Consider the following 26,804-nt stretch of genomic DNA (forward strand, 5'->3'; position numbering starts at 1 on the left):
AGAAAAGCAAGGAATCCTGTAAACAAATCCACATGACCATAAGGTATTGCTGACCTGGATCCCTTTGCAGGATTAGGTCCAAACTGATTATACACACACTAAAGATTGAAAATGACTTTATACAAGATGGTGTCAAATACACAAAACAAATACACAAGGTGGTGTCTATACTATACTATAGACTATATTGGAGATATCCTATCTCCTAGAACTGGAAGGGACCCTGAAAGGTCATCAAGTCCAGCCCCCTGCCTTCACTAGCAGAACCAAGTACACAATACACAAACTGAGGAAGCAGAGAAATTTTTCCTCCCTTCAATCTTCATTAGGCATAGGAATCTTAAGTGCTATTTGTAAGGACAGTAGCATGTATTTCCAGACATTAAAATATTGATAATGGCCCTTAAAACATTGCTCTTCAGGACTGGAACAAAAACAACAGAACTGTGCTAAGTCATGAGCCCCTCAATGGAAAACGGACTATAAACAGAAAGGAAACTGACCAGTCTAGGTCCATTGCCTAAACAAACAACATACATCTTGAAAAGCCTGGACAATCACTAAATTTGGTAAATAATTTATATATGCACTAAAATAAGTCACCCCCAGGACACCCCAAGGACTTTCCCAGTGTGGCTGAATATTCAGAAATTTAGTGTGTAAAACAAGGGAAACAGATAATAATAATGCAAAAATTCAGGGAAGCAGTTCAGTTAAACCCCGTTACTGTGAAAAAAAAAAAACTGGCCACAGAAAGAAGGGAAGCCAAGACAGAGCATCTCAAGTGATTAGCGAGAGTCCTTTCCCCAGTTCAGGAAAAGGGGCGGGGGCACCGAGGTGAAGGGACAAAGCTTGGCGGTACTAGGATGAGCCCCATAGTTTTTGTTTGGAGCTGGGCAATTAAATCCCACCCTGTGTCCCGGTGTCCCCACCCTTTATCCTTGTATTTTCATCGTGAGCGCAGTAACCTGCCATGGAGCAGGGACCAACATAACCAGGGCTGCCAGTGCCTCGTTACCCTCCTGAACCGGACCTGGCTGCGGAGAGCGGGTTCCGAAAAACATTTGAAGTAAAACGGGGCCCGCTCCTCCGCCTAGGCAGGTGGCTCTAGACTGTGGGCGGCCCCAGCCCTGCCTGAGGCTGATTGGGTGCCAGGTGCGCCTGGGCTCTTCCCTTGCTGCTGCAGAAGCATCTTTGCTCCGCGGGCGGAGCGCCCCCCCCCCCCCGCCTCAGTGCATAATGAGGCATGTGATTGCTGCTGTTTGTTGCTACTGCTGCTGGGGGCGGGGGCGGCCGGGAGGAGGCGGGGGCAGCGGCGGCCTGGGCATTTGCACGGGCTGAAGGCAAAGCGGCTTCATCAGTGACAGTCTGTTTTTATTTTTAGCTGGCCGCTCAGCTCGCCTTGCAGGGGGGCGGGGAAGGAAGGAGGCTGGCTCCCAGCGGGGCGGCAGGACGGGGACTGGGACACCAGCGGAGAGGTTACCGCAGGCGAGCAGCAGCCAGCCGGGCTGCAAGCTGCTCCGAGGCGGAGAGCAGCGGCCTCGAGCTCCCCTAGCTAGAGGATCTGCCTGGGGGGTCACTCGGCTCTTCCGTGCGAGCCTCCCGCAGCGGAGGCAGCGGCAAGGCTTTGCAAATGGCCAGTCCTCGGCTAGAGCTGGGAGAAATTCAGCCTCTGCAGCAGGACGCTGCCCGTCCGGAGCCAGCCTTCGCCGAGGCGCGGCACTGGATCGAGGTAAGAAGCCCTCGCTGATCGCTTGGTAAACGGGCACCCTCTGAATTTCTCCTTTCCCGTGCGGGAAGCATCTCGTTACAAAAGAGGAAGGACCGGCCAATTTTCCTCCTCTCAGCGATTGTGGGTTTTTAACTTTACCCAGCTACCCGCCCCCTTCTGCCCCTATAGAATAATGCCCCCCCCCGTGCGATTTGCAGATGGATTGGCAAATTAACAAAACACATGCCCCAAATCTCAGTTCCTCTTCACTGGCACGGCTGCAAAGGGAGGTTCGGTGCAATGGAGCAGGCGCTGGAAGAGATTTAAACTGTTGCAGATTAACGGGCGCGCATTGTGTGGTGGTTTGGATGGGGGGGTTCTTTTTTTTTACTCCCCGCCTCTTTTCCCCTGTTAATCTCTTAATCGCATTGGTTTCCTCTGGACCGAAAGGAGACAAGCGCTCGTAAACAAGAGCTTGATTAAGAAGATGACACCACAATCGCCTCTCGTTTTGTGCGTTAGAAAGGTGGTGTGCAGTGCAGGCCATTCAGGTGTTGAACCACGCGTGCTTTGCAATTATCTGTCTGTCTGTGGCATCTGCTGAGCGCTGAAACGGGCTGGGGGTTTGCAGTCTCTCTGATTTGGATCAGATGTCTCTGTATTACTAATTCATCCCTGTGGACATGCATATGTTTCCTTGGGTAGCACTTCATGCACTACTGTGTATAGAGATCGGGCTAGTGGAAAAGAGCTGTCAGTGCAAACATTCCGCGTAATGAGAGGGGAAATGATTTGCCCAGTAGAGGCTATGCTGATTGGTATGCGGTTGCAGATGAGGACGGTGGCTATGATGATCCATGGGAGTAACACTTTCACGGTGAGAAGGTCGTTCTGGATTGACTGACATGCAGATTGTTGTGTGACTGATTTACAGTGCCTGTTGTTAACTAGGTCTGTAAGAATGCAAGAACTTTCCATGGCACCACTACAGCTTCCTTCCTTGATAACTAGGATTCCCTCTTTAACTATGAGTTGGTCTTGCTCTGCTGACAGGGTGAAAACACTTTATTTAGTCACTGTTCTCTCATGTTTATAATACGTAAAGATATTATATATCCAGACTGTCATGAAATTTGATAGTGCATCCAGCATGGAAAGATAGAGCTCTTTACATAGGCGTTAATCTAATCACCCATACAGAGCACTCAGGAAAACTGTTGTGGTATCATGGTTTATTCCACTGTTTCCTTGAGCTGCAGGTTCCTAAATTTCAACTGAAGCCCTGAATAGATCTCTGCAGTTTCTATTTTAACAAAGGGTTTAGGAAAAATAATACTTTAAATTTGTTCTGAGACTGTTAAAAGCTAGATTAATTTCTGAGGGATACTTCTGAAATCTATGAAGAATAATGGTTCTTGTTCTGATATTAAATAAAAGGGTAATATTGAGCCAGAGTTGAGTAAAACTGCACTGATGAGGAATTGGTGGCAATTGTGTGTGTCTGTGCTCCTCCCACCCCCAAAGAAAAATAGAAGAGGTCAAGAAACTAGGGTGACATCTGTAGTTCCATTATATGATGATATATGGAGTTTAAATCCTGTGGCTTCAGAGAGTAAACCAAAAACTGCTTGAAGTTTGGAAGAAACTTTCCCAGGAGCAGTTTATTCCACATTTCACCAGGATAGAGATTCTTCTATCTTCCTCTATGCATTCTGTTCTGGACTAGATGGACCGACCAGCGTTCTGAACAAGGAGGGCAATTTCTTCCTTTCTGAAAGTCTCTTTTGTTTCCATTCCCATGGCATGGGGATGTATCTATCTAGGTTTCTATATTGCATCCATGTGTATATATCACCTTCTATACAGCATTGTCTGTATGTTCTTTCTCTCTTCTTAACCATGTGGTATGGAGAATTTGGCATTGTGAGCTGTGCAATCTCATTGCTGTTGACAAATATGAAGTGCATTATTATGACTTTTATATCTTAATGTGAACGTGACACTGCTGAAATAACCCCTGTTCCTTTCAACAGGAAATATTTCAGGAACATAAAAATTACCATATTTGATTACACCAGTGGCCCCTTGAGTCCAGTATCCTGTCTCTGACAGTGGCAAACTGTCTTCCTAATGATTCAGTGGAAGGTCGAAGAAACCACATATTTGGCAGATATGGGTTAATCTGCCCTCTACATCAGGTCTCTTCTTAATCCGTAACAGATTGGTTTAAGCCTGGAAGAAGGAAGTCTAATATCTCTTCCAAAACTGTTGTCAGCTTTGACTGTTCTAACTGGACAGTTGGTGCAAAGCAAGTCCCTACACTCAACTTGATGGTGCCTGTTTGTTTGTAACACAATAACTTTTGAATGCCACATCCAATCAATTCTAAAATTTCAGGGAATGTTCTAGGCATCAATGGGACAAATACTATATTTTTATGGTGAAAATAAGAAAACCAGAAGGGGGCAATGGAGGACACACAAGCCCCTGGCATCTAGTTAGCAGATCCAGCAGTGTCAGCCAGATCTCTAATTATCTACAGCTCAAAGAACCAGTTGATAACAGCTTTAACACCGTCCAGCATCATCCACTCCTCTTTTCCCTGCCCCCAAATCCCTCAGCTCTGCCCATCCTCCGACTACATTTTAAAATTGTGACACCCTGAATGAATCATCCTGGTCAGAAAGAAAAGAAAAATAATAATGGCGGGGGGTGGGTGGGGCATACAGAGCCCATGATATGGGGAAGAAGGTCATGGGGTGCTTGTGGAGGGATGCAAGTAGCTCCTTTTTAACATGCAATCTTCTAGCTGTTAGGTGCAACTATTTATCTCAACTGCTTTTATTGGCCTCATCACTAGTACCTGCGCACCTAACAATTCTTAATGTATTTCTCCCCACAACACCCTTGTGAAGTAAGGAAATACTATTTGTCAGATGAGGAACTGAGGTACCGAGACAGTAAGTGACGTGTCCAAGGCCATATAAGATGTGGTGGAGTAGGGACTTGAACCCAGTTTTCCTGGGTCTCTGGCTAGTGCCCTAACTACTGGACCATCCTTCTTTGTTTAAAGCCCGTTTGAATCTTGCTAGTTTTTAGTCTCTGTGACCTCTTCTGGCTATGAATTCCATAGTTTAACTTGGTGTATGGAAGTTTTTCAAGGGGAGGTAGATTTGATGTGACTTATGTAGTACAGAAGATGGTATATTGAAATTCTATTGACTTTTTTTCTGATTAGATCATAAATCTGCTTAATATTTTAGGAAACCATAATTCCACCTTACACCATGTGTTTAGTTTCATATAAATATAAACACTACTCCTCTTTTGTGTAATAGTAACCCAGTATTTTAGTTTTGCTTGGCATACACTGTTTAGATTTAAGCACCTCATTAATAACAAAATAGACTGTATTGGTAGCACTGAGAAGACTTAAAATAAGTGATGTATCTGTATGGAGGGCATTTCTTTTGGTGCAGTCTGCATTATTAAAGGTTCAGTGTCCCATTTCAATTAGTGCATCTCAATTTCACTGAAAGAATAGATCGGCCTTGCACAGTATAATGGGTTACTACAGCAAAACAACAAATCTCATTTAGTCTAGTGGCTTGTAATTTTGAAATGTCAGTGCTCTCTGATATGCTGATTTTTCTCAAATTAGAATAACTGATGATTTGAAAGAGCATCTGTAAAAGCAGTTATTCACACCACAACAATTGATACGAGGATAGTACAGCAGTAAAGTTGCACTTAGTGTTGGAGTAACTCCTGGGGTATTGTTATCTCATAATTGTACCTCTTAGGCTTCCCTCGTTATGCTGTATATTCACTGTTGGGACTTCGTTCAACTACGGATTGCTTTCCCATAGACTTGTACTACTTAGAAAATTTGCCAGCTGATAAGAATGCTTCCTTTATGGCTACTTGGTAATAATAAACAAGTCCTGTTTTCTCTCTCCTACGCACTTGTTGTTTGAATTTGCTGTCCCTAGAGGTGTGCATACTGCATAGGCTAAAAATATCTCTTAATAAAGATCCCCCCCATTTGAAAAAATAATCATGTGTTCCCTCTAGAGATGACTTTTGTTAGGGAGAAATTTCCCAGACTATTGGCTTGTTGGATTGGGTCAGGATACTGGGCAAACCAGCTGGCTTTATAAGGCCACGTCTTTATGTACAGCACTGTAGCAGCTCAGTTACACCGATACAACTGCAGCGTGTCTGGTGAAGATGCTTTATGCCAACAGGGGAGAGCTTTCCCACTGTCATTAAAAAAACCACTTTGCAAACAGCAGAAGCGGTTAATGGGAGAAGCTGTGCACATGAGTTCTTATGTCGATATTACTATGTTGCTCAGATGGATGGAATATTCACACCCCAAGCAACATACATTTTGCCAACATAGGCTGTAGTGTACATCAGTGGCTCTCAACCTTTACAGACTCCAGCCTTTCAGGAGTCTGATTTGTCTTGTGTACCCCAAGTTTCACTTCACTTCACTTAAAAACTATTTGCTTACAAAATCAGACATAAAAAGACAATAGTGTCACAGCACACTATTGCTGAAAAATTGCTTACTTTCTCATTTTTACCATATCATTATAAAATCAATTGGAATATAAATATTGTACTTACATTTCAGTGTATAGTACATAGAGCAGTATAAACAAGTCATTTTATGAAATTTCAGTTTTCTACTGACTTCACTAGTGCTTTTTATGTAGCCTGTTGTAAAACTAGGGAAATATCTAGATGAGTTGATGTGCCCCCAGAAGACATACACATACCCCTAGTTGAGAACCACTGGTGTAGACCTAGCTTGTGACTTCTGCCTTGAGGTGGCATAAGTTTTAAGTTCATAGTGGAAATAACAGTTTTTGAAGGGATGGGAGGCAGGGGAGTGGAGCAGGGGGCGAATCAAAAACACTTATCTGGTGATGTAGTTCATCTTATTCTGGGATTAAGATAAAAATCCATCTTTGAATCCTTAAAAGGGCATGGAATGAGAAAGCATGCAAGAAAATCCTATGAACTTACTCCTGGGGGAATTCTGCGCCCCTCAGTGGCGTAGCCAGGTGGAGGGAACAGGGGGAGCGATTACAAAAAAAGGCGCCACCTGCTGTGGCACTTTTACTCACCAGTGGCGCTTTTACTGACAGGGCAGTGCTCCGGGTCTTCGGTGGCACCTCGGCAGCGGGACTTTCACTCGCTCTGTGGGTCTTTGGCGGCATTTTGGCGGCGGGTCCTTCAGTGCCACCGAAGACACCTGGAGCTAGTGAAGGGCCCACTGCTGAAGTGCTGCTGAAGACCCGGAGCATGGCCGGGTGAGTAAAAATTAAAAAGGCGCCACTTACGCTCAGTGGAAGAGTGGCCGTTGCCCCGCTCCCCTCCTAGGTACACTACTGGCCCTACTGTGCATGCGCAAAATTCATGTGCTGCGCAGACTTTTTTTTTTTTTCTCAGCAGAAAATAACTTTTGCCGAGAAGTGCTGCAGCAGTTATGAATTTTGCCCACCAGTGGCCACTGTGGAGCCAGAACAGCGAGCAGCCCCAGCTGCGGATAGGGAAAAGAAGAGGCTGCCTTCCTCACAGTGCCCACAGGACCAGGTCAGGAGGTATGGGATATGGTGGGACAGACAGAGTGGGGCATGTGGGGCTGCTGGGGTGGGGGGTCCCAGACTAGCGTTCAGAAGGGCAAGTGGTGGGGACAGACTGGGGTGGGGGCTGAATGGGAGTGGGGTGCAAGGACACATTGGGGCGGGGATGGATGAGTGGGGGTGCAAGGACACAAGGGGATGGGTGAGGGGGAGGGCTGAGTGGGGCACAGGGCCACATGGGAATTGGGGAAGGGGTATAGGGACACATGGGGATGGTGGGAAGAGGGGTGACTGAATGGGAGAGGCTAGGGCTCAGCCAGGGTCTGCATGGGGAAGGCTCCCTAACAGTCCCTCCCCCCACCTATAAAAATCCCAACTGTTCCATACTTCTCCCACCTACCCAGGCTCCCTCCCCACAATTACTTCCCTATCCCTCAGCTCCTCTGATACCCTTGACTCCCCCAAGCCTTTGCACTGCTTCTCAGGGGTGTGGGAAATACATTTCTGTATTGTAGTGTAGATGAATTATTACTCAAAGTTCAGTAATAATATGCCTAGTAGGGAATCTATTTCTCAAAAATAAATAAATAATCCTGAATCTTTTTTGTTGTCTGTATTGTTACAGACATATTTGCTGACAAGTATTTTGAAGTAAAGTACCAAAATAATTGAAACTGGTGTGAATATATTGTTGTTTTTGGCAAATAAAATATGCAGAATTTTAAAATATTGTGCACAGAATTTTTAACTTTTTGGTGCAGCATTCGCCCAGTATGTCTGAAAGCGAAACCTCTTTATGGGGGAATACCTCTGGCTCCCAATATATGGCTGGTGCTCTGAGGCTAAGGTCACCACTGCAAAAACCAAATTTTAAGAGGTGAGGGGAGGAATTCATTGACACAATCTTGACTACTGAGTTAAGGAATCTCAACTGGAAAACCTATTCGAGTAGCTAGTGATCTAAAGTACAGTGAAAGGCATTCAGGTTTAATATAAACAATTAGCTTAAACACACTCATCACGTTCAAAACCCACTTGTGATATGTGCTTTGAGAGAGTGCTCTAACCTTATTTGATGGGCACTTGAGGTAGTTTATGCTTGTTGATATATAAACACTCATCAGATGATTTGGACCCATTGAGTTGAGCACATTGCTAGACTGTCCTTATTTCTATTACCCTTTTCTTCCTTTCGCTGTTTGTTTAAACTCCTCTTTCACTTGCAGTGGTTTGTGTGAGAGCATTATGGCAGAAACTTTATCTACCTGTGTATTAGTACAGCTCCTAGCGCAGAGTGCCCCAGTGCAGTTTGGATCCTTTAGGCACTAATACAATATAACTAATTCTCCCCTTTTTTTTTTTTTTTTTTTTTTTTTTGCTAAGTAGGGGGCAGAGCTTGCAAAGGTTTCTTGATGCAGGTAGTTCTTGTGAAGCCAATACAGCTATCCTTGGAAGCATATGAGTAAAGTTATTCACATGCAGAGGTTTGTATAGTATCCTACCCTAAATTACATTATTATCCAGCTGTTGAATGAAAATTGGTTAGCTGGTGAATTAACCTATGACTTTGAATGGAGCAGTGGCTTACCTAACTTATGCTTATCTAGCAGTAGTTGTAACTGAAGCTTTCTTTCCCTGATATCAGAAGAAATTAATATGAATTTGTTAGTAAAATCTGCTGGGGATAGACTTACTGGCTGATAGAGACCGGATATGATATAAGATTTATGCATTTAGGGTCCAATTCAAAGCCCATTGAAGACAATGGAAAGACTCTCGCTGACTTCAATGGGCTCTGGATCAGGCCCTTTGTCGTTGTCAGGAGGATGTTGGTCATACAGTGGATCCATAACACAGTCTGAGAATGACTCTTTGGACGAGACTGAGGTCCGTGGCTCGTTTCTGTTCTTAAATGGGCATATGTCCAGAAGGAGGCCACTGACTTCACAAGGATTACTCCAGACTTGTATTGATTTAAATGAGGGCAGAATTTCACTCTATCTGCTCCAGGCAGAGTTGGTTACCACGGACAAGGTGGATAGAATACATCAAACTATGCTGTCTGGCTAAAATAACCCTCTTTCTTCAGGCTGTCACCTTCTGGAGTGTTTTCCTTTCCCAGTTGCTTAGCAAACAACCTCCTCTCCTTTATATATGGGCCCAATTCCCTTATCGTGAGATCATACTACTAAGCCATGTCACAAGTGGCCCTTGGCATGAGGTTGTGGGTGGGAATGGTCAGAACAACAATGTACTTGATAATGTTAAAGAGCAAATGTCAGTGCAGGACTAAACTGTGCAATGTCTTACAATTGTATTAATTTGAAGGAGGGGAGGGAAATGTTCTCGCAGAACTTGTTTTTAAATTCTTTGCTTCATCATCAAGAGACTTAATGCTGGACCCTGCAATATTGTTCTGCTGCTATCCAGTCAGTAGAGAGGACCAGCTTAATAACAAAACCAGTTAACCCTATTCCAATAAGTCTGCTGATGTTAATTGTGTAATACTTTTGAGGAATAAGTAAGTGATTTGATTGGTTCTCAGGAAATAAGGTGAGGTGTTGACTAAATAGGGAGAAAGAAAAAGCTGATGGGGAGAGCGGTGTTATTTTCAGTCTTCTAACACTAGATGACTCTTCTGTCGGATAAAAACTAGGCAATAAAACCTAGGTATCTCTGTATGGAAAAACCTGCCAACGTGGAAACTGGTCTTATCCAGTTACCTGTGGATGGACACTTCTGAATTTGGGCTCTCTAATTATTCCAGATGAAAAAAAAATTGTAACAATACTATATCAAAATTAATAAATATTATCCCCCCCATGTTTAGCCAGGATCTTAGAGAGAAAAGCCCTCAATATGTCCTAGGGATTAACTATGAACAGACATATTCAGTTGATTAGAAAAGGTTTTCTGTGGACCAAGATATTGTTCAGATTGCAGTAGGGTATTTAAGGACAATAGTTCCAATAATGTGTAGTTTTTTTTAAGAAAAATTCAAAAGGTCCTTCCTGTGAAGAAGTCTGGTGTCTTGCAGTACTATTCTGCTGTGTGGCTTCTGTAATGGAGATCAAAATCCTTAGTGACCGGTCCCTGCACAATTCAATCCTTAAGACTCTAGCACTCTTCTTTTATGTAGCTGCAGTTTGTATGCCCTTGAAGGGGAGCATTGAAAGTCACTTAACATTCTCTTTGACACTACAGGAGTATTTTGGAAGCTGTGAATCAGGACCCCGTTGTGCTAGGCGCTGTATAAGCACAGAACTCCTTATTCTTATGGCTTTGCTCAACTATGGCCTTTTTTAACAGGTCATGTTGTCCTTTCCTCTTCTGGAAAAACTTCTTAAGGCAATACGGAACATGTTGCTGCCAAATTAACTATTTTTCCTAGATAACTTGTGCTATTTTTGGTTTGGAAAGCTTCACATTTTCTTTACCTTAGATATCATCGGTTGCCTTGGTTTTGAGATCTTAATCTCACTGAAGTCATTATGTACCCTGGTTGGCCAACATGGAATTGAAATTACTTTTATCACCATTACAGGAAAGGCACTTGGTATGAAGTGCAAGTTTAACAGATGACAACTCAAAAATGTCGAGTCCTTCTAAAATAGTCTTGTGCTCATGTTAATATTTTATTAGAACATTCCTCTAGCATTAGAATCCATGTCAGCCAGTCTCAGCAGAATAACTTGCATAATATTGTTAAATAGCTTTTAAAAAATTGCTAATAATTTGGTATAATGGATGTCCACTTGAGATACTTAAGGTTGCAACTAAACTACGTGAGGTGGAAAAATCCTTTTTATAATAGAATCAACAAAAAGCCAAGTCGATTTCAACATGGGTAGGTTGAGGGTCGCAGGGAAGTATTTCAATTTTGAAGAGAGTCCTGCATTGTAACACGCCCCTTTTTAATTTTTTGTTTTTTAAAAGGCAGGAACAGGGAGAAGAACCTACTTTGGTGGCCTCCCCTGACTGACTTAATTTAAAATCATATTTGACAAGCTAAAATTGTGAACAATCACATTGCTATGGCTTGTTGGCTCCAGAGGATTGTTGATTCATTGGGAGCTCCCAAGGCCAGGGAGCAGCAGAAAGTAGATAAGGAGGTGAGGGTTCTTCAATCCCCACATCTCCTGTGTGGAGCCAAGGGAGCAAGACTGGGTGGGAGGGAAATGCCCTCCATAATGCTACATCTCCTTCCTCCCTCACCTTCTCCTGAACTTTCTGCTCTCACCCCTTTCCTTCTTCCCTCAAACCTTTTGAGGCTCCCAAGGGGGGAAAAAGGCCAGCTTCTGCAGGCCTTGCTAGATCTGCATTGGGAGGGGCTAGAGAGAGCATGGCTTTGTAAAGAGGGCTTTCCTCTCTCTACATGGCCCTTCTGAGATATGCAGAAGAGGGAAACCTTGCAGAAAGCCCCAGGTGTTTTCCTGGCACCTTTCCATCAGTCCTAGAAGACTCATTGGGACCACTCTGCCTCCTTGGCCTGTTGGGGTCAGGGCTGAGTAGGCTACTGGTTAGTGTCTCCTAAGTCTGGTGGATTTGTGAGGCTCTCAAAGAGCTAAGGGGTGGCCTATGGGGTGGGCTGATAAAGTTTGCAGGATGCACTGGCTGTTGGACTGGGAAAGTTTTCTCAGGCTGGGGTTGTGGGTGAATGGGTGATGGAATCTTTATGCCCTGGTACTCCATGCAGGAGATAGCAGGAGTGGCACAGGGGTTCTTCAGTCACCATGACCCCTTCCCCACCACTATATGGGGTAGGAACAAGTGAAGGAAGGCTTTTTATTTTTATTTATGTTTTTATTTATTTTGCTGACCGCCGCCAGCTACATTCCTTCCCTTCCTGTGACTGTTAGAAGTTCAGCTGTCTTCCTGTTGGCTTTTTGTGTACCTCCTGTGTTCTTTAGAAGGAGAGCCCTGGTCCTGAGGAAGTAGAGAAACTTTCAAGAGTGGGATTCCCTTTTTATGGGCCTTAGTGGGCTTTAGTTTTTACCAAGCTTAAGTGCCCCCCAAAATCGTGTCAGACTGCCCAGAAATCGTGATTGGCTTAAAAATTAACTTGTTTAAATTTGAGTTTTTTACTTTAAGGTGCATTTGAGTGATGGTTGAAGCTTTTTCTCGCTAACCCTGAGGGCTAGAAATGTGCTTTACAATAATAAATAGAAGGGGAGGTTTCTCAACTAATAACAAGATTCCAGGAACTGGGGTTTCAAGCTGGGTTCATGATTTTAGAGCAAGTCTCGCAATTTGGTTTAACACTAGAGTTTGCAGCATCAGGACTTCAGTACAAAGGATCATTGGTGACTGTAGGTGGCAGGGGACTTTGCCAGAAAGCTAAGGGGGCATTTGCTTCCTGTGGACTCCTACAAGTCTGATGGATTGAGACTTTCCTCTTGGGGGGCCTGCTGGGGTCTGGAAAGTAGCCCTGTTCCTCGAGTAAATCTTAGCATTCAAGAATGCTAGAGGTTAACTTTTCCCCCTGCCCCAGTTTATTGGAAATTAAGGTCTCATTTCCACAAGCCACAGTCTCTCACCTAAATGACCACAGGCTTTACATTCTCTCTCTCTCAGTAGAGACAACAGAAGCAAAACCTCCTACTTGTATTGTATAATATGATGCTGATATTAATGAGTACAACAATCATGAGCAAATATGAGCAGAATGGTTTCAAGATTACAGTAGAAATGGGGCTGTGATTATATTTACTTCCAAGTGCACTGAATTCAGAAATCCACAGGACTAGGTCTACAATCTGCCATTGTAGACTGAGGGGGTGAGGAGATTGGATCTAGATGAATTTGGGTTGTTGTTTTTTTTTAAAGTGGTTATAAACAAAATGCATTCCCCTTCCTCACCAACTCTTAACCTAGCTAGTTTTGAACTACAGCATTTGTATTTGAAATGCTTTCAGATCTGACTTATTTTAATGGCTTTTGAAAACGGGCTTGATTTGGGAGTCTTAAAATGAGAATTTATGACTAATGGTATTTAGTGTTTGGGTTAAGGTTGTTACATCCTTTAGAGACAGGTGACTTGGAAAAAGTCCAGTCTTCCATTTTACTATTCATGGAGACATAAAATAGATCCATGCTCTTTTAATACTGGGAGTGGTGGGTGACAAGGGTTGGAAGAGTAGGTGGGAATAGGAGCAGAGAGGTTGGGTGATTTGTGGGAGGGGAAGGACACTAGGAAGAGGGACATGGGGGTCTGGGAGAAAGTAATGGCAGGGATGTCTGTCAGCCCCATGTGTGTGCCATGATCTGGTGGTCCTCAGCCCATTCACGGGGGCATGACCCCTACCCTCCCTCATATGAATCAGGTTCTGGAGAGTGCTTGCCTATTGGTGTAAGACGGTCTGATCCCCTCTCTCTACCCCTCCATGTGAGCTGGATCAATGTGGGGGTCCCTGCCCCCTGTATGTATGCCAAGCTCTGGGGGCCCCTTGCCCATCTATGGTGGTATGACCCCTCCCTCTGCCATCCTCATGTGAGCGAGGTTCTGGAGGAGCTTGCCTTTCTTGTGGGGTCTGAGCCCCTCTTCCTTCCTGCCCATCTAAGCTGTGATCTGGGAGCTCTGCCCTTGTGTGTGCATCACAGTCTGTGGGTTTTTTTTGTCCATCTCTGGGAGTGTGACCCTGCATCCCTGCCCTCCCTCATTTGAGCCAAGTTTGGGGCTTGTCTTTCTAGGGTGTCTGAGCCCTTCTCCCTACCCTACTCATGGAAGTGGGATCTGGGGTGCTTTGTCCATCTAAGAGGGGTTGAGCCTATCTCCCTGCTCTCCCCACCCAAAAATCAGGATCTGGAGAAGCCCTGCCTCTCTGGGTGGGTAGCTGAGAACAGGCATGCTTGGAACACCCTGGTGAGACTAGGGTGAGGAGCTGAGAATGGGTATGCGTGACACAAATCCGTAACTCTCTAGCAACGGGGTGGAAAGGTGGGAACACCCATTGCCAGGAATGAGATGTAACTGCTCTATAGCTATTGTTTCAGGTTCTATTGGTCCCTGGGTATTCTGTTTCATTTGAGTACATCTCATTGAGATGAATAGGCCCCTTAACACCTCTCTGAGCCTGCAGTGCTGCTGATGGGTGTCTAGAGCTCCTGTCCTTTCCATTCTTTCTCCCTTTCACTTCATACAGTAATATTGAGGAGTGCCAGCTTTGCTCTAGGTAAGGTTGGGAAGTTCTTTCCTGTTCAAAGGATGATTATTCTAAGGGTATGTCTACACTGGAAACTTCAAATCCTCCCATGGCAGCGCTTTGAAGTGCGAATGTGGTCACACACGAGCGTTGGGAGAAAGCTCTCTCAGCGCTCCTGGTAATCCAGCTCCACAAGGGGATTAGCTCCGAGCGCTGGGAGCGTGGCTGTCTACAGCCTGTCTACACTAGCGCTTTAAAGCGCTCAGACTTGCTGTGCTTAGGGGGGGGGATTTTTCACACCCCTGAGTCAGCAAGTTAGAGCGCTATAAAATGTAAGTGTAGACAAGCCCTATATCTGTATATGCACATGGATTGTCTTGAAATTTGGTATGGCTCAAGGGAGAGTAGGATTAGTGACCCAAATGTGGGGTCATCTGAGCAAGTGGTTCCCAAGATACGGTCCACCCACCCAGCATTTCATTAAATCCACAGATTCTAGCAACTGGACAGAAATCTGAGAATGAACTGTAAACATTTGGGAAGAATCTACCTCTGCCTCTGTTTTGTTTTGTTTTATTGGGGGTGCAGCGGGTGGAGCGGAGTTGTTGAGAAATATAATCTGAATATAGCAGAATATTCAAAAGGTGGTGAAACCATTTTTGGGGGGAAAGGCTTGATGTTTCTCCATTCTTCTCTCCTCTTTTTAAAATTCAGATATTATTAAAAAAAACAGTTACTATCAATAGCAAATAAGAGCTGATGTTGCCTCCAATCAGCCCATGGTGCCAGCCTCCATCATGTGCTTGTTAAACTTACAAAGAAATACTTTCGTGCTTTCTCCCAGGCTGTCCCTCATGCTTGGGAGGAGCTCCCTGTAAACATCTGTAAAGCTACCTCATTGTCCACCTTTAAAACACTTCTCAAACCATCTCTTTTTTGCCTACTCTCCCTACAAAAATGCTTGACCATGGTTAGGCAGCTGGGGTACTGAGACCCTTGTCAGTCGTGCTGACCAGTATTATCTCAAATTGCTATATTACTCCCCTGTCTGTATCTGTTTGTCTTTTTATTTATATGTATACTTTGTTTTATACTTAGTGTAAGCTCTTTGGGGCAGGAACAGTTTTTTTTTTCTGTGATTTTCGTACAGCATCTTGCACAATGGGGTCCAGACATAGGGCTCCCAGGTTCTACAATAATACAAATAATAAATAACTTGTTTTCTAGCCTTCTGCTTACAAAAGCTTTTTTAATTGAAAAACAAGCACCCTTGCAACATTAGGTAAATCCTGCTATTTGGCAAAGAGCTGTTTTAAGGAGAGATTGCATTTTTGGAGAAGAGGGGAAAAGGGAAGAATAAGAAAGGAAGGGTAATTGGTTGACCCACTGCTGTGGTAATCCCAGAAGTTCAATCCTGAAATCCTTGATTTATCTTCAGTCATGTGAACAGTTTGATTCCTTTCAATGGGATAATTTGCATGGGTAAAGTTTTGCAAGATGTGGTCTCTTGAAACTTTCCTAAAGTCCAAGAGTGTGGCTGTTAATGTGAAAACTAAATATTCAGCCTAGCAAAATAAATACATATATGTGACAGCAACAGTACTATATGTTGTAATGTCCTCCTTTGTGCCACCAAAAGCCAGGGAGATAATCATAAGCGGACTTTGAACATTGTGGTTAGGACATAAAAAAAAAAATCAAAACTTTTATTCTAAGTGTTGTTTGCTAGTGTGTTGATTCATGAAAGATGTTAAAGAAAACAAGCTACTTCTGTAGAAGACTGTAACAAGATGGGCAAAATATCAGGATGAATCAGTTGTAAAGGTGACTAACCTGATTAGGAAGAACAACATTAAATTTTTATGAAAACCTCCCCTCAATATTTTAGCCTTTGGAAACCCTACAAGAAAATTCATCATAAATCTTAAAAGTTCAGGCAGCTTAAAGACCATTTATCTAAAAAATAATAATCTTGGCTTTTAAAATAGAAATAAAAAAGGCAAACCAATCTCTCTTAATCAGGAGTCTGCAGAGATTCAGCCTTGCTGTGGATTTTTCTTCTCTCCAGAGACACCTCTGGTATGGTGGTGTGGTTTTTTTTTTTTTTTTTTTTAAGCGCTGCACCCATTTCACTTTCCCTGGAGATATCATTCTGCACAGATGTAGTGTGCAGTTTCTTCCTGGATTTTTAATTTTTGACAGTACACTTGCTTAAAAAATGCCCAACTTAAGTTAAAATCAATTTGAAAGGACCCTTAGTCTTACAACCTTTTTTTGCTGCCCACTGGAAGCACTAGGTCTAGGAATGTTCAAATCTCAGCCTCAAACTGCCCAGGCATGCAGTGCACTTCTAAAAGTGGAAGTAGCGGCTGTTCCTCCGTGATTCCTGGCATTCAGAGTGTTCCAGATTGGCACATGGCAGCTGGGTAGCTCAGAAATCCCTGGGGAGGAGATGATTGTAGGGGGAGCAGGGTGTTAAAAATAAAACTGGTCAAGCTGCTTGAGTTTGTAGGAATGTCTACGCCACTATTTTAAGTGCAATCCCAAGTCTGTAGACCCAGGTTCTTAGACTTGCTACTCTGTGTGTGTGTGTGTGTGTGTGTGTTGCAATGTAGAAATACCCTAGTCACGAGTAGCTTTGCCAAGTAACTTCCCTTCCTCCCCTCTCTGCTCCACACACCCCCCTCCTTTTTTTTTGACATGAATATATTCCAGGCAACAGACCACTAAGTTTTTCAGATATTCATTCATGGGTGGTGGTCTTTTGCGATAACTCTGTAGCTGGATTAATTTATATCTCCACACTTGTAGAATGAGGGGCATTCAGTGCTTAAGACTTCTCAGAGAATGTTAAGCAAAAACAGCTTTACTTTTTAAAAGTAGAAAAACCCAGCCTAGTGCATTTGTTACTTTTGCCATTTTATACCTTCACACACATCTGTGTTTTGTGATTCGCTTCAGGGGAAAAATACATCTCTTCAATAACTTACTGAAAATATGAAATATTGAGGTGTTTTTGGCAGAGGACATAATTAAAATAAAAGATCTAGTAGAGAACTTGTCTTCAAATGCTCTAGGGTTTTATCAAGTTTTCATTCTCTATAGATTTTTCTGAGCTCTTAGATATTATTACCACTTGCTTAAAAAATGAAATGTTTATTTTTGGTTCTCACCCAATTTAAAACACAATCTTTCACCAAAATGTGGAATCTGCCTTGAATCCACGTCTGCTTATTCTTCAAATTGTGGCTAATTCCTTTTTTGAGAAAAATCTGACGGCCTGCAACATAACATATACTTTTTGGAAGAGAGCACATTGGATTTTTCTTTTCATCTAAGGATTATGTATTTTTTAAAAAGTGTTCCATCTTCCTCCGTAAAGACCCCTGAAATTAGCAGATCAAAGGCTTATGGCTAACTTCATGAAATCTATGTATAGGCTCAAATTGTATGTAAAGCTGGTTATGTGGCATATGTTTTTGGTTTTTGTTTTGCTATCAGTGCTGGTATCTCCCAAGTAAGAAATAGCTAGGGTGACCAGATACCAAGTATGAAAAATTGGGACAGGGAGTCGGGGGTAATAGGCACCTATACAAGAAAAAGCCCTGAATATTGGGACTTATCCCAATTTTATAGGGACATCTGGTCACTGTAGAAATAGCACAAACAGGTTAATTATTTTGGTAGAAATTGACCCTCTGAACTGAAGGTGTAGAGGAGGCCTCCTAGCATCATTGTCTGCTCCTTTTCTGTGACCCAACAGAAGATCATTATTCATAGGTGTGGAGATGGCAGACGCAGGAGGGGGAAAATAGTGAGGCACAGAATGGCTATCTCCCGCTGGAATTTTGTGCCTGAATTAGGCCCCAATCATCCATCTGGATTTGTGCATTGCAGAGATGTGCCCCTATATAGATCACCTGGAGAAGTGGGAGCCTTAATGGCCAGCACTAACTGTTCTAGAGCAGTGGAGATTTTCTGGCAGCACAGGTCTTACAGGAGCTGCACTCTTTAGTGAGCATGAAAGGAGCCAAAAGGGGATGTGAATGAACACCTGTGCTTCGGTTAGGCATTGTAGAGGGGAGAGGAATGTATGGGTTATTGGTACCATCCTCTCTTCTTGGAGATCAGTATAGATGTTCTTCTCTTACCATATTTTCTTCCTTGGAATATTGTGTTCAGTTCTGGCAAACCTATGTCAATAAGGGGATTGGGTTGGGTTTCAGAAATGGGCAACAGACACTTAGAGCTATGGAGAGAGCTCCATACAAAGAGACTTAAAAAGATCAGGACTGTGTTTAGTGTGGAGATACTCCAGATAATGAATGGCATGGAGCAGCTAATTGTATGCTCCTATTTTTCACTCATTTGTACAAGCACAAAGAAGGCTGCAAAGTTAAAACTGAAACTAAAATACTTTTTAAATCAAGGCATAACTAGTCTATGCCCTCATTGCTATTGGAAATCTATTGAGGCCAAAAAATGGTAGGGTTAAAAAAGAATTAGACACTCATATTGGGACGGAGAGCATCCTCAATGTCATTAGAGAGGGCTTTAAAAAAAACAAAAACACCAAACCTGAAAAACCCTCATGTTTCAGGGACTAAGACAACATTTCAGTGAGATTAGGAAGAAACTCCCCTGGGGGAACCTGGAGAGAGGTGGTTATTTAATAGTTGTCCACTATGGGTCTCTTACACTTTTTCCTGAAGCATAGGATTCCTGTCCTTGCCCTAACAGTGGTACCAGGCTAGATGGAACACTGATCCTGTATGGCAGTTCCTGTGTTCTTAATTACATTCATGGGAGTGCCACTAAAACATTTTTGTAAATAGTTGCATTTTAAACCGTATATTGGGCTGTTTACATAGCCCTACTTTTTAAAAGCTGTTTCTTGTAGTATTAGAAGTCCAAATTTAAATTATTAGAGGGAAGGGAATTTATAACTAATGAGTCTTGGGTAGATTTTTACACTCTAAAATAGTTCTCCTTTTCATAATGTTTGAATGTGGTGTGACCTACCAGGTCCAAAGGAGTGAGTACTTTTGGCAAGGAGGGATTCCTGGCTTTCTAAATACAAAGCACCTTTTTTTCTATCCCTGATGTGTTATATGTCCAACAACTGGTTCTAGGTCTATTTATTGCCTGGCCAGAGCTCTGGGCTACTGTAACTCTTTGTGGACAACATCTAGGGTTTTGTGTTCAGCATGGTTACAAAATGGAGCGACCCTGAGATAAAGAATATTGATAGACGAGTTAATGGGTAGAGAGCAGATGAGGTGGTCAAAGATGTTTTGTCTGCTTGCCTGCTTGATGCATTTTAATTACATGGATGTCACCTGTGTATATTCTATATCAGTGTTTTGAACGTTGAATGCATTTTATAATTTACGGGAGTCTCCTTGTGGGCAGTTACCTTGAAGAGTGCGTGTGCATTTTGTTCTGTCTGATTTTTTTTTTCTCCTGAAGTTGAGTCCATTTCCTCCTCTGCTGCCCCCGCATCCCCGTTTTGATGTCTTCTACTGATCCCATATGCTTTTAGAATTTTTGCTGTAAGAATGTCCCCAGATTGCTGCATGTCTGCTCCCTCTGGTGCTGTTTGAGGAACTGAAGGCTTCTTTAGTGGTGCAAGTCTTGATGTGATGTGGGTGTCCTGTGTATCGCAGGAACCAGCATTTATTTAATATAGTTCCAGAGCTCTCATCTCCTCTACTGCTCCTTGGAGCTCAACCAAAGGGAGGGAGGGGTTGAGTCTGGGCTCAAAGCAACCACTATATCCTAAACTTCTGATCAATGAACATTTAGTAGTGTTCACTCTGCTCCGCGTCGTTCCAAGCAGTTCCAAATCTGATGTGACGAAGTAAATAAGAAGATAAGAATGGCCATACTGGCTCAGAACAATGCTCCGTCTAGCAGAGTCTTCCAACAGTGGCCGATCTTGATGCTGCAGAGGGAATGAACAGAACAGGGCAATTATGCAGTGATCCATCCCCTGTCTCCAGTCCCAGCTTCTGGCAGTCAGATGTTTAGGGATGGCCAGAGCATGGGGTTATGCCCCTGGCCATCTTGGCTAATTGCCATTGATGGACCTTCCTCCATGAACTTACCTTATTCTTTTTTGAACCCAGTTACAGTTTTGGCTTTCACAACATCCCTTGGCAACAAGTTCCAATGAGTTGACTGGGTACAGTATGAAGAAATACTTCTTTTTGTTTGTTTTAAACTTGTGGCCTATTAATTTCATTGGGTGAACCCTGGTTCTCGTGTTATGTGAAGAGGTAAATAACCCTTCCTTATTTACTTTCTCTACACTATCCTTGACTTCTACCATAGCCCCTCTTAGTCATCTCTTTTCTACACTGAACAGTCCCAGTCTTTTTCTCTCTCCTTGTGTGGAAGCTCTTCCATATCCCTAAAGATTGTTGTTGCCCTTCTCTGTACTTTTTCCAATTCTAATGTATCTCTTTTGAGATTGGGGTAATCAGAGCAACACTCAGTATTCAAGGTGCAGGTGTACCATGGATTTATATAGTGGCATTATATTTTCTGTCTTACTATCTATCCCTTACCTAATGGTTCCTAATGTTGTTAGCTTTTTTGACTGCCGTTGCCCATTGAGCAGAGGTTTTCAGAGAACTACTCACAAAGACTCCAAGATCTTTCTTGAATGGTAACAACTAATTTACACCCAAATGTGCATTACTTTGCATTTATCAACATTGGGCAACAAAATGTCAAATGAAATTCAATCACCCAGTTTAGTGAGATCCCTTTGTAACTCTTCACAGTCAGTTTTGGCTTAGCTATCTTGAATAATTTTGTATCCTTTGCAAATGTTGCCACCTCACTGTTTACCCCCTTTTTCAGATCATTTATGAATATGCTGAACAGAGCTTGTCCCAGTGTTGATCCCTGGGGAACCTGCAATTTTTTTTCTCTCTCCACTCTGAAAACTGACCATTTATTCCTACCCTGTGTTTCCTATCTTTTAACCAGTAGAGGACCTTCCCTCTTATCCCAGGACTGCCTACTTTCCTTATGAGCCTTTGGTGGGAGACCTTGTTAAAGGGTTTCAGAAAGTGCAACTACAGTGTAAAATAAGAATATTAATAGATTGTATTGGGGATCAGATGATAAACACAATTTGGCATGGGATAGAGATCTTCAAGAGCTAGCACGATCTGGAATGTAATTATTTAAGAGAGAATATCATAGACTCAGACCTTTTTCAGCCACATAGAAAAGCGGCTGTTATCCATGTGAAGATTTGGCCAGAATCACATACCATGTGGTGATGCTTCTGTTTGCTACTGTCTGTTTTGTGAACAATGTCCTATAACTTTACATCCAACATGTCTCATGGTTACCTGGATGAGGTGGCCTTATAAGTCTTCTCTATTGCACTATAACTTCCGTGAACCTGCATGAACTCATATTTGCTCTAAAATGTATCTTCGTTCATTGTTTAAATTTTTAAGTATATATAATCTAATGCTAGGACTTCATGTTTGATTTTTAAAGATGTAACCTTACATTTATTCCCAACCTTTAAAAAAATCGAGGTAGTGAAGGTGTGCGTGAATTTGGACTCACTCTCCACATCTCCCACTGTTATGTCAAAAATAAATAAATCAGCATAGAGTAGATGAAACTGCGGAGTTAACTCTACCTGTCTTTAACTTCCCCTCTTTTTGGGGGAAAAAAAAAAAAGAAACAAACAAAACCCAAACTAAAAAATCCTCTTTCCTTTCTCCTCCCACATCTGTGTAATCCTAAATTTAAAAGGCAATTTAGTAGCTGGCAGAAGGTGTGGTAGCTCATGTTCAGTAACACATGGTGATCTGGTCCCCAGTAACACATGTCCTGCTACCCTTGCTCATATGAGCAGTCTCACCCACAGGCACCGGCTTCCTCCAGGTGCGCTCAACCCCCCAAATCCACCGCAGGCCCCACTCTGCCCCTTCTCCCAATCCCCCCCCCTTGACCCGCCTCTTTCCATCCCGATTTTGCCCCTGCCCAGTTCCGCCCCTGCCCCCTCCCCTGAGTGCACCCTGTTCCTCCTCCTCCCCCCCGTGCCTTCTGCATGCCGTGGAACAGCTGATCGCAGGAGGCACTGTGGGAGGGAGGGGGGAGAGCTGGCTGCCGGTTGGTATTAAGCACCCACTAATTTTTTTTTTTTTTTTTTTTTCTTCCATGAGTGCTCTAGCCATGCCATGGAGTCTGCACCTATGGTCTCCCCAGTTTCAGTAAGCATGCTCATGAGTAGCCCTTACTCGTGGCAAAGGGTGTGGCAGGGCAGTGATCTTGTCTCAGAGTAAACAAGAAAATGACATGATGTTTGGGTCCAGTTCAACACTCCGTGCTGAGCTGAGGTACCTGTTGATATCGGTGAGAATCTTGGCTGAGCAAGGCATGCAAGAACCCGTTAGTAGATTTTGACAATGACTTCCCCCCTCCCCATCCCACTCCTCACTTTACACTGGGCGGATACATAGCTCTTTATTATCATAGGTAATCATTTTTATAGCAAGCTCAAAATAATTTTTGTCTTGACATTTGTTTTGTTACTGATACTCTTAGTAACAATTATTCACTGGCATTAATGGCTTTCTGCCATCTGAGCTCTGCCAGGAGTCTCCAGGACACTTTGTGTGCCATTTGTCAAGACTATTAAACCAGTAACTCTCTACCGTACTTACAATACATTAATTTGCTCTGTATCTCAGTATTTGGAGTTCTGGCTTGATCATTAAGTTGACAAATCCTGGAGGTCCATATTTGTGTCCCTGTTTTATTTTTATCATATTCCCCAGCCAGAATCTTAAATGCAGATTTTGATTAAAAAAAATCACTTGCTCTTGGGGCGTTCTGGGCATTACAGGCTCCTGGTATTAGGTTTAGGTCACATATCATAAGTCACTGGAGCTTTCTTGCGACTTTCACTCTTGGGCAAATGGACAAGTAACAGTTGCCCCTGAAAGACAATTCTGTACTTGTATTGATTAGCCCCATGATGAAATTTAACAGGTTTTTTTGACTAATGTATAGGTATCCCATTTCTAATTTAAAAACAAGATTCAGTTGTATTCTGAATCAGTAGTTTGTTCTGTCCTGGAACTGATCCAAATTGGAGAAGCTTTGTTTCCTTGTGTGTCTCTTGTCACCAATAAGCAGGTAAAAAGGAAGAACCCTGATTGAGGTGTATGCATTCACTCAAAATCTATTTCTGGTCTAATGCATTTCTTGCTAGGTTTAGACTTCTTGTCTGATGCAGCGTGCACTAACCATGTATATCCTTGCCTCTTCAGTTTCTGATGGCATACATCTGACTCCCCCCTACAGCTACAAGTACTAGGAGCACTTTTCACACAGATTATACCTATAACTTACTACCAAATGCTAGGAAGAGTTGTGAGTATTTTTAATGTATTGGTAAGTTACCCTTTTCATGACTTGTCAGTTTGTTCCAGTTATCTGCTAACCCGAATGCATTATACGAATCTGATAGGCTTCTGTTGAGTGACTCTCAAATGGAATGATTGTGGGTGTGGAAGGGGGAAAACAAAGGTGGTTTTCATTATTAAAAGAATAAACAATGACTAGGTGGGCTGAAGAACTGATGTTCTTTCCAACAGGCAATCCGTTTCCAGCATGCTCATCAGCTGACACATGCTGTGTTCTTTTCTACCTATCTCAGCTCAAACGTGAGACGTCCTTTGACTAACATTCCAACAGTTTTGCCTTCAGTTCCAGGCTTGGGTGAATTTTTAAAACCTTAGAAAACACTCTATAAACACAAGAATTTAGAAAATGACTATCTTAAATTTATTAATTTGTTAAACTAATCGTAATAAGAGACACCTTTGATATAAATTTTGAGGCCCAAACTACATCTTTTTGTAAAAACAGGCTTGTATAAAACCTAATACAACAGAAATGTGACTGTTGTGAAGAAAATCCAGTGTAAATAGGTTTCTTTTTTTATAGTAAATATTCCCCTATGGGGTTTGCAACTAAAACATTTCAGCAAGAAGAACTTGAAAATGAAACTGACTCCATTGATTTTCTTTTCCTTTTTTCTTTTTTTTTTTTTAGTCTGGCTAAGAGCAATACAGAATAAATAACTGGCAAACTCCCTACTAAGTCATCTTCTGTGGGACTTACATGGGAGCAGGCAGTCTGCCCCTCCCTCCCCCATTTTTCTTTGTTGCTGTATCTGGAAATTGTATATTTTCACAGTGTTCAGGGGGATTTGTTCCTTTTGCTCCTGGCTGGCAAGAACACAATGAAACAGGCAGTGAGAGGACAAGTGTGGTGTGATGCATGAGTTGGCAATCCCAGCACTGGGGTTGTGCTATATTGCTGGCATTTGTTTTGGAGAATGTCTGTCTGTTTTTCTATAGTGGGAGGGAAGGATTATTTTTTCTTTTTGGTAAGAATTTGGTCTTTGTAAGAGTGCTTGATCTCCATCTGTAGAGAATGGAGTCAGAACATTGGTCTGGCCAAGTAGAGCCATTCCTGTAGTCCATCTAGCTTGGCACCTGTCGGAAGACAGGATACTAGATGCTTCAGAGGGAATGAACAGAACAGGGCAATTATCCAGTGATTCCTCTCCTGTCACCAGTCCCAGCTTCTGGCAATCAGAGGTTTAGGGACACCCAGAGCATGGGGTTGTATCACTGACCATCTTGGCTAACAGCCATCGATGGACCTATCGTCCATGAACTCTTTTTTTTAACACAGTTATAACTCCTCAAAACAGAGTTCCAAAACAGGCTGCAATCACTGCAGGCCCTCCCACGCTGCCTGACCAACACATATCAATCCCTGGCCTGGAGACACTACCTCTCAGGGCTGCAGAATATCTAACTTTCTATATATCTGCTCAGTTCTTGATTTCTCTGCTGAAACTGACCTAGGTTGCTATTTAGTGCCCATTATGATGGTAGGGGAGTGGCTGTTTTGTTCACATGGATTTTTGCACTTAGAACTGGGCTGAGACAACCAACATCACTTCACACAGGACTCAAATGGCTACTAGTAAGGAAAGCACTTAAGATTACTGCTGATCTTAGGGTTGCCAGGTGTCCGGTTTCTGACCGGAACCCCCAGTCGAAAAGGGATCCTGTTGGCTCTGGTCAGCACCACTGACCGGGCTGCTAAAAGTCTGTTTGGCAGCACAGCAGGGATATAAGGCAGGCTCCCTGGCTCTGTGCGGCTCCTGGCAGCGGCTGGCATGTCTGGCTCCTCGGCGTAGGAGCAGCCACGGGGGCTCCGTGCACTGCCCCTGCCCCAAGTGCTGGCTCTGCAGCTCCCATTGGGTGTGGGTAGCGCACAGAGCCCCCTGGTCCCTCTGCCTAGGAGCCGGACATGTTGGCCACTTCTGGGAGCCATCCAAGGTAAGCGCCGCCCAGCTGGAGCCCGCACCCTTCACCTCCTCATGCACCTCAACCCTCTGCCCCAGATGAGAACCACCTCCCATACCCTAACTCCCTCCCGGAGCCTGTACCCCAACCCCCTATCCTGAGCCCCCTCCTGCACTCCAAACCCCTGGGCCCCAGCCTGCACTCCAGAGCCCGCCTCACCCCCTCCTGCACCAAACCCCCCAGCCCAGTGAAAGTGAGTGAGGGTGGGGGATAGCGAGTGAAGGAGGGAGGTGACATGGAGTGAGCGGGTGTGGGGGCCTTGGAGAAGGAGTAGGGCAGGGGCAGAGCAATGGGGGAAGGGGTGGGGCAGAGGGAACAGCAAGAGTATTCGGTTTTGTGCGATTAGGAAGTTGGCAACCCTACCTGACCAGGGCAGGAGTCCAGATGGAGCATGGAGATCAGTATCTAATTACAAACCTGAACTATCCGGAGCCTTGTTGGGTAGAATTCTTTTAAACTTATGTTTTCTGTCTCAAAGGAGAATGGTCAAATGTTGTGCCTCTCAACTGTCATGGTACCTTGATTTCCATGTGAGTTGGAAATGTTTGCCTCCTCCTTTCCCTGTCAGGATCAGCTGTGCCTCAGTTTCCCTCCAGCACACCAATTTTAATAAATGCTCTAAAACAAAATATCAAGCTCCAAAGTAAGTCTCTCTTTCTGGGTTTTGGTTCTTTACAATATTAAAGAAACAGATTGTACCCTAACATTTGTACAGAAGACCTTCCTGCCTGGAGTCTTGGGAGATATAAAGCATTATAGAAGTACTAAATATTAAGAGTAACTTGGCCGGTAACATGTTCTTCCTTCTCTCTCCACCTGCAGTGTTAAGTTTAGACATGATTATTAAATGAGATGAGAGGAACTAATTGAAGGGTAAGCTGCAATCCTCTGCTAAGAAAGAATCACTTGCACTTCTCAGTTGTATCAG

General features: G+C 43.3%; 1 protein-coding gene across 18 annotated transcripts in view; it reads left to right on the forward strand.

Annotated features, from left to right (window-relative positions):
- The first annotated feature begins 1,351 nt into the window (after positions 1-1,351).
- Positions 1,352-26,804, forward strand: part of LIMCH1 (LIM and calponin homology domains 1) — a 307,341-nt gene continuing 281,888 nt past the window's right edge. For 5 of the 18 annotated variants that reach the window (XM_054029185.1, XM_054029187.1, XM_054029188.1 and 2 more), the window contains exon 1: positions 1,354-1,732. In XM_054029185.1, coding sequence (XP_053885160.1) covers positions 1,634-1,732 — 99 coding nt within the window. In that variant the 5' untranslated portion in view covers positions 1,354-1,633. Of the gene's footprint in view, positions 1,733-26,804 lie in introns of all 18 variants that reach the window. The other 13 variants (XM_054029195.1, XM_054029193.1, XM_054029194.1 and 10 more) reach the window with 9 other exon arrangements.

The sequence above is a fragment of the Malaclemys terrapin genome, chromosome 5 (assembly GCF_027887155.1).
Source record: "Malaclemys terrapin pileata isolate rMalTer1 chromosome 5, rMalTer1.hap1, whole genome shotgun sequence".
Lineage (NCBI taxonomy): Eukaryota > Metazoa > Chordata > Testudines > Emydidae > Malaclemys > Malaclemys terrapin.